General features: G+C 42.1%; 1 protein-coding gene across 1 annotated transcript in view; it reads left to right on the plus strand.

The window, feature by feature from the left end:
- LOC311139875 (NADP-dependent malic enzyme-like) overlaps positions 1-14671 on the plus strand; it is a 130497-nt gene that overhangs the window by 47537 nt on the left and 68289 nt on the right. Inside the window, exon 3 of the mRNA XM_084174866.1 lies at positions 1756-1905. Within this exon, the coding sequence (XP_084030992.1) occupies positions 1756-1905 (150 nt within the window). The remainder of the gene's footprint in view (positions 1-1755; positions 1906-14671) is intronic.

A 14671-nucleotide genomic window follows, 5' to 3' on the forward strand; every position in this document is an offset into this window, starting at 1 on the left:
ATAACATAGATGGAGGCCTAGGCTGTCTATGCATGAAGACAGTGGGAGAGATAAAGAGAAGGACTCACGAATACAAAAAAATCATAGGGACAACTCTTAAAATGTCAATATGTGATATGCTATCTAGCTGTTTAAAAAAAACTCAAAAACCAACCGGCAAGAGTGTCTGCAAAGAATCATGAATTTGGATGGAGAATAAAGGGGTTGGAAGAGGGAAAAGTTATTTCCCATGCCGAGTTTAAGCAGAGTTTCACACGCTTGTTAACACAGCCCAAACACTTGATCTGAAAAAAAGTGTGTGTGTGACTGTGATATGCTTTCAGGCCAAGAGAGAGCCACAACAGGCTCAAGCTGTAGTCGCTAGTGGATAATGTCCGACTTTTGCAATTGCCAGGACAGACAACTAGATGAGTGAAATAAAAATTATCAAATGGGTCTAGGCCACCTGGACTGAAATACCAAATGTAATTTTTTTTTTTTTACAATATACATTTTGTGCCACCCCTTTTCCTAGTGTCGTGAGTGGCACAACCCTAGCTTGACACTGCCTTGACATGGCCTCAAAGTCACATCACCAATCACACAACATTGGGCACCAATAAGTTGGTCTCTCTCTGTGTCCCTAGTTCGGGACTGAATTGTGGTGGAATTGCAGGATTCCCAAATTTGGCCTGCGGGTGGTTTTATTTGCCCCCCCAAGTTTGCTGAGCAAAACATAAATATTATTGTTGGACATAAAAGACCAGGGAATCAGCTCCAATTGATTTTAATTTTGGAAATCTGTTCTTAAGTATTCCCACGCATAATAGACAGGCAGGCACATGTGACAGTATACAAATGTAAGCAAGGTTTGAAATGATTACGTTTTAGTCAAATATTATCTGTTTGGACTTCTTGCGGTCATTTGCAGTCTACAAATTATTTGGAATTATGTTCCGGCCCCCTGACCATCCGCTCAAGAGAAAATCATCCCGCGGCTGAATCTAGTTGATGATTCCTGTGGTGTGGTATGGTGTAAGCCGTGGCTTGATCTGGCTAGAACACCATCAACCTTTTTTAAAAGAAATTGTTAACACCTTGTATCCAATGACCATGTGGGAGAAGGCCATGCATACATTCTGTCATCCCAACAAGAGGGACATTATACTCCAGCTTTTATAGAAAGCTTTCTTCTCGTGAGTGGAGAGCCTGTGGCGTGGTCTAGTAGTTCATTTGGGTCATATGTAAACCTTCAGTCCCCCTGTCGATGTTTGATCGTAACAAGGAGCTTGTGTAGGATATCTGATGGGTGTTTCTGTGCTCTGTGTATTTATCTAAGCATTTGTAACATAAGCAACAGTAACTGTATCCAGCAATTATTGTATTACATGGAACTAACAGCACATGGTGAGCAGTGCTTGTATTCAACAAGGCAATGAGGGAGTCGGCGTGGCATTCTCTCTCTCGTGCTCTCTCGCCCACATTCTATGGGCCACTTCGTTTCAATTGGGCCCTTAAGTCCATAGGGAAAGGGAAAGTGGGGCCCGACAGAGTGAGGTATTGCACTCACAGGGTACAATCTGTTTGAGTCACCCCAGACATCTCTTTCTCTCTCCTCTTCACACACACTTCTCTCTTATTTCTCTTTCTCTCTCTGTCGCGCTCTCTGAGATTTTGTATTTCATAAAGCCACTCTGAAGTCCGTTTTACATGCACAGTTTAGGGATCAATGTTGAAGATTTTCACCTTTTCCCTTACCCCCTCCTCCATTCCCAGATATGTGTTTCTGATGGGGCTCCAGGACAGGAATGAGAAGCTGTTCTACCGTGTGCTGACGTCCGACACAGAGAGGTTCATGCCTATCGTTTACACCCCCACCGTGGGCCTGGCCTGCCAGATGTATGGCCTTGCCTTCAGGAGACCCAGGTGAGAGAGAAACACACACACACATGGATGTATGCACACACACATGCGAGCACTAACACACACAAAAAAACACACATGCACACACATACACACATACACACGCCACATGCATGCACACATACACTGAATAGGCCTAATGGATATATTGTCACACACACACAATTGCACACACACTTGCTGCTCGTGGAAAGCCTTAACATTGTTTTAAGATTTTACCATCAATTGTCAAATAATTTAGATGCATTCTTATGAAACATAATTCCTTTTGAATCTTCAAGCATCTGTGTATGTTGGACTTGGCGCCTATTGCAACAAACTCTCAACCAAAATCAGAGGGTGGGGCGGGTCTGTGTCGAGTTGGGTTCTGCGAGACCTTGGGCAGCTCAGGCCAGTATAAGCATTTAGTGTACAGTTCACCTTGAATGGACTTGGCATTGCAAAAAGCAGGACTTGCCTCTTCGGTCTGCTCAGTTATCTGTGTCTGTTTCTCCTCAAACCAGTTCATTAGGTCCATGTCTCTCTGTCACCACTAATCCCTCATTAGTCATAATGGAGATCAAATTAATATAACACACACATTCAGACAATGTTAAGGGGCTGATCATGTTTGACTTGGCTTTAACATATCTAGACTGGGCTGTGTTGTAAAGATGTCAGGTGTTTGTTTTGAGTCTTAGACAGTAGAACTAACATGGCCCAAGAAAGACCACTACTGAGGGAGAGATGGAGATGGATGTTGAAGTTCTATTGGCTTGGTTAGTACCTCTCAGTTATAAACACTCTTTATAGACCCTCTCACTCACTCCTCTCACTCTCTCATCAGTCACTCTGTCAGTCAGTCAGTCACACACTGACACACTGTGTGTGTCCCAAATGGCTCCCTATATAGTGCACTACTTTTTTTTTTACCAGGGCCCGTATGGACTATATAGGGAATAGGGTGCCATTGGGACTCACTCACGCACCCTACCTCACTCATATCCTCAGTGAACATTTCCTTGCGGGTCTCAAAGTCTAAAACCCCAAATAAACTGATCATAACCAGGGATGCTTTTGATTAGTAGTGAATGCTACATCCTCCGTTTTATTTGAAATGCTTACCTTGAGCACATTTAAAATGCGTTCGGAAACCTAAGCGCACACTCCCACATACTTGGAGTTATACAACCCCCTTTTTCACAATTTCCCCAGAACTAGCAAGTATGTGGAAAATATGTCTAGCATGCTCCTAGCTCCCCTACCTCTGACACTGGGCTGGAGGAGTGATTTTATATCTCCCCGCAGACCCACAATGCAGTGGGCCAGGACGCACTGCGAGCTGCCAGAGCCCTGGGGTGAGGAACTTGGGACTGGTAGACATGTGTGACAGTGGGTCAGTTAGCAGCAGGCTCTGTAGACTACCAGGGGACTATCTCTGACTGTCAGACAAACCTGGTCCTCAGCCAGGCCCAGACCCAGGCCTCTCCCCTTCTAACCTAGCCCCGGGCAGGGGGTGGAGGAGGTGGGTGGAGTTGTGGAGACCCCAGGGTTGCTGAAACTGATAGGGAACTCACCAGCCTGGTCTCATAGACTAGACATAACATAGTAAATATTAATCCGGGACAGCCAAATTAGTATGATATGTGACGTTTGGAAAGTTTTTTTTATACATTTTTTATTATAGGGGGTAGATCAGCTTTAATATTGCAGATATATTGTAGCTTCCATCAATGTAATTGTCTGCATAATTTCCAATCCCCCATATATATTGTGTTTTTGTGTATTTATGTATGTATGTGTATACAGTGAGGGGAAAAAAGTATTTGATCCCCTGCTGATTTTGTACGTTTGCCTACTGACAAAGAAATTATCAGTCTATAATTTTAATGATAGGTTTATTTGAACAGTGAGAGACAGAATAACAAAAAATCCAGAAAAACGCATGTCAAAAATGTTATAAATTGATTTGCATTTTAATGAGGGAAATAAGTATTTGACCCCCTCTCAATCAGAAAGATTTCTGGCTCCCAGGTGTCTTTTATACAGGTAACGAGCTGAGATTAGGAGCACACTCTTAAAGGGAGTACTCCTAATCTCAGTTTGATACCTGTATAAAAGACACCTGTCCACAGAAGCAATCAATCAGATTCCAAACTCTCCACCATGGCCAAGACCAAAGAGCTCTCCAAGGATGTCAGGGACAAGATTGTAGACCTACACAAGGCTGGAATGGGCTACAAGACCATCGCCAAGCAGCTTGGTGAGAAGGTGACAACAGTTGGTGCGATTATTCGCAAATGGAAGAAACACAAAAGACCTGTCAATCTCCCTCGGCCTGGGGCTCCATGCAAGATCTCACCTTGTGAAGTTGCAAAGATCATGAGAACGGTGAGGAATCAGCCCAGAACTACACGGGAGGATCTTGTCATAGATCTCAAGGCAGCTGGGACCATAGTCACCAAGAAAACAATTGGTAACACACTATGCCATGAAGGACTGAAATCCTGCAGCGCCCGCAAGGTCCCCCTGCTGAAGAAAGCACATATACAGGCCTGTCTGAAGTTTGCCAATTAACATCTGAATGATTCAGAGGAGAACTGGGTGAAAGTGTTGTGGTCAGATGAGACCAAAATCGAGCTCTTTGGCATCAACTCAACTCGCCGTGTTTGGAGGAGGAGGAATGCTGCCTATGACCCCAAGAACACCATTCCCACCGTCAAACATGGAGGTGGAAACATTATGCTTTGGGGGTGTTTTTCTGCTAAGGGACAGGGCAACTTCACCGCATCAAAGGGACGATGGACGGGGCCATGTACCGTCAAATCTTGGGTGGCCTAGCCAGTCTCCAGACCTTAATCCCATAGAAAATCTGTGGAGGGAGCTGAAGGTTCGAGTTGCCAAACGTCAGCCTCGAAACCTTAATGACTTGGTGAAGATCTGCAAAGAGGAGTGGGACAAAATCCCTCCTGAGATGTGTGCAAACCTGGTGGCCAACTACACGAAACATCTGACCTCTGTGATTGCCAACAAGGGTTTTGCCAACAAGTACTAAGTCATGTTTTGCAGAGGGGTCAAATACTTATTTCCCTCATTAAAATGCAAATCAATTCATAACAGTTTTGACATGCGTTTTTCTGGATTTTTTGTTGTTGTTATTCTGTCTCTCACGGTTCAAATAAACCTACCATTAAAATTATAGACTGATCATGTCTTTGTCAGTGGGCAAACGTACAAAATCAGCAGGGGATCAAATACTTTTTTCCCTCACTGTATGTGCATGTGTGTATATGTGTATGTGTATGTGTGTATATATATGTATATATATGTGTATGTATATGTATATATATATATATATATATATATATATATGTATATGTATATGTATATGTGTATGTGTGTGTGTACAGTGGGGGAAAAAAGTATTTAGTCAGCCACCAATTGTGCAAGTTCTCCCACTTAAAAAGATGAGAGAGGCCTGTAATTTTCATCATAGGTACACGTCAACTATGACAGACAAAATGAGGAAAAAAAATCCAGAAAATCACATTGTAGGATTTTTTAATGAATTTATTTGCAAATTATGGTGGAAAATAAGTATTTGGTCAATAACAAAAGTTTCTCAATACTTTGTTATATACCCTTTGTTGGCAATGACACAGGTCAAACGTTTTCTGTAAGTTTTCACAAGGTTTTCACACACTGTTGCTGGTATTTTGGCCCATTCCTCCATGCAGATCTCCTCTAGAGCAGTGATGTTTTGGGGCTGTCGCTGGCCAACACGAACTTTCAACTCCCTCCAAAGATTTTCTATGGGGTTGAGATCTGGAGACTGGCTAGGCCACTCCAGGACCTTGAAATGCTTCTTACGAAGCCACTCCTTCGTTGCCCGGGCGGTGTGTTTGAGATCATTGTTATGCTGAAAGACCCAGCCACGTTTCATCTTCAATGCCCTTGCTGATGGAAGGAGGTTTTCACTCAAAATCTCACGATACATGGCCCCATTCATTCTTTCCTTTACACGGATCAGTCGTCCTGGTCCCTTTGCAGAAAAACAGCCCCAAAGCATGATGTTTCCACCCCCATGCTTCACAGTAGGTATGGTGTTCTTTGGATGCAACTGAGCATTCTTTGTCCTCCAAACACGACGAGTTGAGTTTTTACCAAAAAGTTCTATTTTGGTTTCATCTGACCATATGACATTCTCCCAATCCTCTTCTGGATCATCCAAATGCACTCTAGCAAACTTCAGACGGGCCTGGACATGTACTGGCTTAAGCAGGGGGACACGTCTGGCACTGCAGGATTTGAGTCCCTGGCGGCGTAGTGTGTTACTGATGGTAGGCTTTGTTACTTTGGTCCCAGCTCTCTGCAGGTCATTCACTAGGTCCCCCCGTGTGGTTCTGGGATTTTTGCTCACCGTTCTTGTGATCATTTTGACCCCACGGGGTGAGATCTTGCGTGGAGCCCCAGATCGAGGGAGATTATCAGTGATCTTGTATGTCTTCCATTTCCTAGTAATTGCTCCCACAGTTGATTTCTTCAAACCAAGCTGCTTACCTATTGCAGATTCAGTCTTCCCAGCCTGGTGCAGGTCTACACTTTTGTTTCTGGTGTCCTTTGACAGCTCTTTGGTCTTGGCCATAGTGGAGTTTGGAGTTTGACTGTTTGAGGTTGTGGACAGGTGTCTTTTATACTGATAACAAGTTCAAACAGGTGCCATTAATACAGGTAACGAGTGGAGGACAGAGGAGCCTCTTAAAGAAGAAGTTACAGGTCTGTGAGAGCCAGAAATCTTGCTTGTTTGTAGGTGACCAAATACTTATTTTCCACCATAATTTGCAAATAAATTCATTAATAATCCTACAATGTGATTTTCTAGATTTCTTTTCCTCAATTTGTCTGTCATAGTTGACGTGTACCTATGATGAAAATTACAGTCCTCTCTCATCTTTTTAAGTGGGAGAACTTGCACAATTGGTGGCTGACTAAATACTTTTTTTCCCCACTGTGTGTATATATATATATATATATACAGTGGGGGAAAAAAAGTATTTAGTCAGCCACCAATTGTGCAAGTTCTCCCACTTAAAAAGATGAGAGAGTCCTGTAATTTTCATCATAGGTACACGTCAACTATGACAGAGAAAATGAGGAAAAAAAATCCAGAAAATCACATTGTAGGATTTTTAATGAATTTATTTGCAAATGATGGTGGAAAATAAGTATTTGGTCAATAACAAAAGTTTCTCAATACTTTGTTATATACCCTTTGTTGGCAATGACACAGGTCAAACGTTTTCTGTAAGTCTTCACAAGGTTTTCACACACTGTTGCTGGTATTTTGGCCCATTCCTCCATGCAGATCTCCTCTAGAGCAGTGATGTTTTGGGGCTGTCGCTGGGCAACACAGACTTTCAACTCCCTCCAAAGATTTTCTATGGGGTTGAGATCTGGAGACTGGCTAGGCCACTCTAGGACCTTGAAATGCTTCTTACGAAGCCACTCCTTCGTTGCCCGGGCGGTGTGTTTGGGATCATTGTCATGCTGAAAGACCCAGCCACGTTTCATCTTCAATGCCCTTGCTGATGGAAGGAGGTTTTCACTCAAAATCTCATGATACATGGCCCCATTCATTCTTTCCTTTACACGGATCAGTTGTCCTGGTCCCTTTGCTGAAAAACAGCCCCAAAACATGATGTTTCCACCCCCATGCTTCACAGTAGGTATGGTGTTCTTTGGATGCAACTGAGCATTCTTTGTCCTCCAAACACGACGAGTTGAGTTTTTACCAAAAAGTTCTATTTTGGTTTCATCTGACCATATGACATTCTCCCAATCCTCTTCTGGATCATCCAAATGCACTCTAGCAAACTTCAGACGGGCCTGGACATGTACTGGCTTAAGCAGGGGGACACGTCTGGCACTGCAGGATTTGAGTCCATGGCGGCGTAGTGTGTTACTGATGGTAGGCTTTGTTACTTTGGTCCCAGCTCTCTGCAGGTCATTCACTAGGTCCCCCTGTGTGGTTCTGGGATTTTTGCTCACCGTTCTTGTGATCATTTTGACCCCACAGGGTTTGATCTTGTGTGGAGGCCCAGATCGAGGGAGATTATCAGTGGTCTTGTTTGTCTTCCATTTCCTAATAATTGCTCCCACAGTTGATTTCTTCAAACCAAGCTGCTTACCTATTGCAGATTCAGTCTTCCCAGCCTGGTGCAGGTCTACAATTTTGTTTCTGGTGTCCTTTGACAGCTCTTTGGTCTTGGCCATAGTGGAGTTTGGAGTGTGACTGTTTGAGGTTGTGGACAGGTGTCTTTTATACTGATAACAAGTTCAAACAGGTGCCATTAATACAGGTAACGAGTGGAGGACGGAGGAGCCTCTTAAAGAAGAAGTTACAGGTCTGTGAGAGCCAGAAATCTTGCTTGTTTGTAGGTGACCAAATACTTATTTTCCACCATAATTTGCAAATAAATTCATTAAAAATCCTACAATGTGATTTTCTGGATTTTTTTTTCTCAATTTGTCTGTCATAGTTGACGTGTACATATGATGAAAATTACAGGCCTCTCTCATCTTTTTAAGTGGGAGAACTTGCACAATTGGTGGCTGACTAAATACTTTTTTCCCCCACTGTATATACACACACACACACACACACACACACACACACACACACACACACACACACACACACACACACAGAGTACCAGTTCAAAAGTTTGGACACACTTACTAATTCAAGGGTTTTTCTATATTTTTACTATTTTCTACATTGTAGAATAATAGTGAAGACATCAAAACTATGAAATAACACATGGAATCATGTAGTAACCAAAATAAATAAATCAAAATATATTTTATATTTGAGATTCTTCAAATAGCCACCCTTTGCCTTGATGACAGCTTTGCACACTCTTGGCATTCTCTCAACCAACTTCACCTGGAATGCTTTTCCAATAGTCTTGAAGGAGTTCCCACATATGCTTAGCACTTGTTGGCTGCTTTTCCTACACTCTGCTGTCCGACTCATCCCAAACCATCTCAATTGGGTTGAGGTCGGGGGATTGTGGAGGCCAGGTCATCTGATGCAGAACTCCATCACTCTCCTTCTTGGTAAAATAGCCCTTACACAGCCTGGAGGTGTGTTGGGCCATTGTCCTGTTGAAAAACAAATGATAGTCCCACTAAGCCCAAACCAAATGCGATGGCGGAATGCTGTGGTAGCCATGCTGGTTAGGTGTGCCTTGAATTCTAAATAAATCAGACAGTGTCACCAGCAAAGCACCATAACACCTCCTCCTCCATGCTTTACGGAGGGAACCACACATGCAGATATCATCCGTTCACCCACACCGCGTCTCACAAAGCCACGGCGGTTGGAACCAAAAATCTCCAATTTGGACTCCAGACCAAAGGACAAATTTCCACCGATCTAATGTCCATTGCTCGTGTTTCTTGGCCCAAGCAGGTCTCTTCTTCTTATTGGTGTCCTTTAGTAGTGGTTTCTTTGCAGCAATTCGACCATGATGGCCTGATTCACACAGTCCCCTCTGAACAGTTGATGTTGAGATGTGTCTGTGACTTGAACTCTGTGAAGCATTTATTTGAGCTGCAATTTCTGAGGCTGGTAACTCTAATGAACGTATCCTCTGCAGCAGAGGTAACTCTGGGTCTTACATTCCTGTGGTGGTCCTCATGAGAGCCAGTTTCATCATAGCGCTTGATGGTTTTTGCGACTTCACTTGAAGAAACGTTCAAAGTTCTTGAAATGTTCCGTATAGACTGGCCTTCATGTCTTAAGGTAATGATGGACTGTTGTTTCTCTTTGCTTATTTGAGCTGTTTTTTGCCATAATATGGACTTGGTATTTTACCAAATAGGGCTATCTACCTTGTCACAACACAACTGATTGGCTCAAACACATTAAGAAGGAAATGAATTCCACAAATTAACTTTTATGAAGGGACACCTGTTAATTGAAATGCATTCCAGGTGATTACCTCATGAAGCTGGCTGAGAGAATGCCAAGCGTGTGCAAAGCTGTCATCAAGGCCAAGGGTTTAACACTTTTTGGGTTACTGCATGATTCTATTGTAAATCTAAAGAAAAACCCTTGAATGAGTAGGTGTGTCCAAACTTTTGACTGGTATTGTGTGTGTGTGTGTGTGTGTGTGTGTGTGTGTGTGTGTGTGTGTGTGTGTGCGTATACATACAGCTCAAGTCGGAAGTTTACATACACTTAGGTTGGAGTCATTAAAACTTGTTTTTCAACCACTCCACAAATTTCTTGTTAACAAACTATAGTTTTGGCAAGTCGGTTTGGACATCTACTTTGTGCATGACACAAAAATTTCCAACAATTGTTTACAGACAGATTATTTCACTTATAATTCACTGTATCACAATTCCAGTGGGTCAGAGGTTTACATACACTAAGTTGACTGTGCCTTTTTAAACAGCTTGGAAAATTCCAGAAAATGATGTCATGGCTTTTGAAGCTTCTGATAGGCTAATTGATATAATTTGAGTCAATTGGCGGTGTACCTGTGGATATATTTCAAGGCCTACCTTCAAACTCAGTGCCTCTTTGCTTGACATCATGGGAAAATCAAAAGAAATCAGCCAAGACCTCAGAAAAATATATTGTAGACCTCCACAAGTCTGGTACATCCTTGGGAGCAATTTCCAAACACCTGAAGGTACCATGTTCATCTGTACAAACAATAGTACGCAAGTATAAACACCATGGGACCACGCAGCCGTCATACCGCTCGAGAAGGAGATGAACGTACTTTGGCCTTCTTTAGACTAGTTGAGTATCTGGAGCATCAGAAACTGTGGGTTCGATTACAGGCTCAAAATGGCCAGAAACAAAGAACTTTCTTCAGAAACTCGTCAGTCCATTCTTGTTCTGAGAAATGAAGGCTATTCCATGCGAGAAATTGCCAAGAAACTGAAGATTTCGTACAACACTGTGTACTACTCCCTTCACAGAACAGTGCAATCTGGCTCTAACCAGAATAGAAAGAGGAGTGGGAGGCCCCCGTGCACAACTGAGCAAGAGGACAAATACATTAGTGTCTAGTTAGAGAAACAGGCGACTCACAGGTCCTCAACTGGCAGCTTCATTAAATAGTACCCGCAAAACACCAGTCTCAATGTCAACAGTGAAGAGGTGACTCCGGGATACTGACCTTCTCGGCAGAGTTGCAAAGAAAAGCCATATCTCAGACTGGCCAATAAAAAGAAAAGATTAAGATGGGCAGTCTGAGATATGGCTTTTTCTGATCGATTGACCGACCAGCTCGATTCGGTCTTATGTAGCAAAATTTGAAATTGTGTTTTTTTACATTGGATAAAAGTAGAGACTCAGAGCTAGAAAATGGTATCATACACCACAGTTGAGGAACAATGGGAAAGTAATTCTGCTTTGAAAGTTAATAAACTTGTAACCTCACTTTTGAGAAAATGGCCCTTGAATGTTTTGGTAAACCTACTGGAGAGCTCTTCTTTTTCTACACCCATTCAGCATCATTCACACCCTCTTAAGGCTTAGCCCCACCCTTCTCTTTAAGGATTCACATGTGAGGCCATGGACTAAACAACCAAAGATTTCAAGACTAACGTCTGGTTTATACTACGTCTATCGACAGTTGTATCAGTGACATCATGAACATTCTATTGTCGTCCGACATCAAACTTGTCGTTGTCATTATGAAAAAGTATAAACACAAAAACTACAGGCTGCATGACATCAGCAGCCTGGTGTTCAAAAATAGTATAACTAGTGTATTTTAACACCAATAAACCCACCCGTTTAAAAATGAATTTAGTATATGTCAATCTAGCAAACCAGGCAACTAAAAGCAGCGCTCTAAACAATGTTTTGGTTAATTTCTAGCTTTTTAGCTAGCTAGCTAATGTTAAGTTAGCTGGCTAGCCAGTTCAAATAATTTCCAGATCATATAGCTGACAACGTCTTCACTTTAGCTCATTTGTCTTCATTATTACAGGAAAATAAACTCACAACAAAATCATTATTTACAAGTTAATGGTGAGCCAATTACAGAACATAGCTTACGGTTCTGAGTGTGACGAAATAAAAGCATATCATTCTACCGCAGAATTTTAGAACTTGGACACTGTCTCGTTGGTCTAATGTTATATCCTAATTTGACTTTGATGCTGTTCATGTTCTTCACATTACTGTCTCTAAACACATAATATATCAAATAAAATCAAAGTGTATTTGTCACCTGCACAGGATACAGAAGGTGTTGTGAAGTGGTTACTTGCATAGTGGAGTCTTTTGTTTAGACATGTAGCTAGCTAGCTAAACAATTAACCTTAATCCCAACTCATAATGTTACTACCCTGCATGAATCTGCAGGTAGCTAACCAACCAGGTTCAATGTTAGCTAGCTAGCTAACATCAGGCTATAACTAGCAACCAAATGGCTCTGAGATACGAATAATATTACTACACAGATCATACGTGTAACGTTAGCTAGCTAGTGAACAGTACGCTTTAACTTGAAATGAAAATGACTTTCTGACAAAATTAGAAACTTAGAATATCTGAAAATATAGCTAGCTAGATTCTCTTACCCATATACATGGATGGACGCTTCTCCCTGTCTGTCACAGATGCCATGGTTGCCCTTATTTTGAAGATGTAATCCGGAGACAGGTGTTTTATATTCAACAGCCTTCTGTGTGTTCTCTTTTCGACTCCCTCTGCATATTTGCAATCAAACGCCAGCATTGTATCCATCTCCTTAGCTATCATACTCTAATTCCACCGGGCATTTCACTGATTTCAAAACTCGGTCCTCCAGAAAGTGGAGAGCAACACTTTTTCAGTTCTACTACATGATATTTTTCAGAAATGCAGTGTTAGAAAGGATAACCTACACATACTGAACAGCTCATGTTATAGACCGATGCAAGCTACATGGCAGACCAATCCGAACTCCTCTCTCGGCATGTCCAGCCCATCGATTATCTCAGCCAATCATGACTAGCGGGAAGGTTCCTGTCTTTTTCCGTGGCTAAACCAACTAGGCTCGTAATTTAACTATTTTATTAGTATTTACAGATGTCCTACAAGTTTGTTATTAAGGCACATGAAAGTTCACATGTTCCAGAAGGCATTTCTGCCAAAAAACGAATTTTGATTAAAAAAAAGCTTACGTTTAAATGCCTCTCCTGTGAGTGATTATTAAGTAGTGACGCGCGACAAATGTATAGCAACCCAAAGGTTGCGTGTTCGAATCTCATCATGGACAACTTGAGATTTTTTTCGCTAATTAGCAACTTTGCAACTACTTACTACATTTTAGCTACTTTGCAACTACTTAGCATGATAGCTAACTCTTCCCCCAACCCTAACATTAACCCTTTAACCTTAACCCTTAACCCCTAGCCTAGCTAACATTAGCCACCTAGCTAACGTTAGCATTAGCCACCTAGCTAACGTTAGCCGCAAAATATTGGAATTCGTAACATATCATATGAATTGTAAATCTGAACATATCATACAAAATGGATGATACCTCCATACATACCATACGAAACATAACATATCATACTAATTGGAGTGTCCCAAATTTAAATTGACTATGTTACATCTACCCCTGAGTCAAGGTTGAACTCACAGCCTAGATTCACAGGGAACTCAGTCGGGAAGCTCGAGCCTGCATGTACTGTATATAGATCACATAGCCTCTCAGAGCGCCTTTTCTATGGTCAACTGGTCTTATAGGGACAACTTAGCTGTCTCTATTATCATGGTCTTTGTCTACATATCTGTCTCTGTGATTCTCTCTCTAAGTCTTGTAGCAGATTTACACACAAAGCAGTACAATTTAGATAGCTCAGTAATGAATTCCTGATGTGAGTTTGCATGCGTGCGTGCGTGCTTATGCCTGGATGTGTGTGTGCCTGTATGCTTGTCTAGACCATCAGAGTGGCTGAACAGACTGATATTAGCTCTCTAATCACTGCCTCCCTCTCAGGTATAAAGAGCACTGTGTGGGAGAGGTGCCCTGTTGGTCCTACCCGGATTTACTCTCTGTAATCCGCTTCAGGCAGACTAAACATGCCAATACTAGGCTCCACTGCAGGAGGCAAAGGTCAAGCCCCATGAAGTGTCAAAACAGAGCTGATTCACTGATCTCTGAGTGGGCTAATGGCAGGCAGAGAAGATAAAGAAAGGAGTGCATTCACAACACTGAGAGATCACTGGGTCCATGGAGTTTTGGGACCTATAAGCTCATAAGTGTAGGATACACAGGGTATTTTTAGTCTCTGACGCTTCAGTGAAACTAATGACTTTGTGGCTAGTCACTCACTAAATGCAGGAGCTGTTTGTGTGATATGTGATCAATGGTGACTAATATTATCACTATTGCTAGCACAACTGCCACTAGTATTGCTACAGCTACCACCACAAATGTTCATTTCGCAGACGCTAAATAACACCAACAAAGAACCTCCTAAAGTGAGAACTGATAACCAATCCATCTTGTTAATAAAGATTGATTATCTTGGTTAAAACCCCTTAGTGGATTTGGCGGTAGAGGTCAAGTGTCGATGACTCTGGACCACTGCAATACTCTGTCAAAGCTTTTGCAAATCAGAGGCCTTGAAGATAAATACACTACATGACCAAAAGTATGTGTACACCTGCTAGTCGAACATCTCATTCCAAAATCATGGGCATTCATATGGAGTTGGTCCCCCCCTTTGCTGCTATAACAGCCTCCACTGTTCTGGGAAGGCA

Source organism: Coregonus lavaretus (genome assembly GCF_964263955.1).
Source record: "Coregonus lavaretus genome assembly, chromosome: 13".
Taxonomy (NCBI): Eukaryota; Metazoa; Chordata; class Actinopteri; order Salmoniformes; family Salmonidae; genus Coregonus; species Coregonus lavaretus.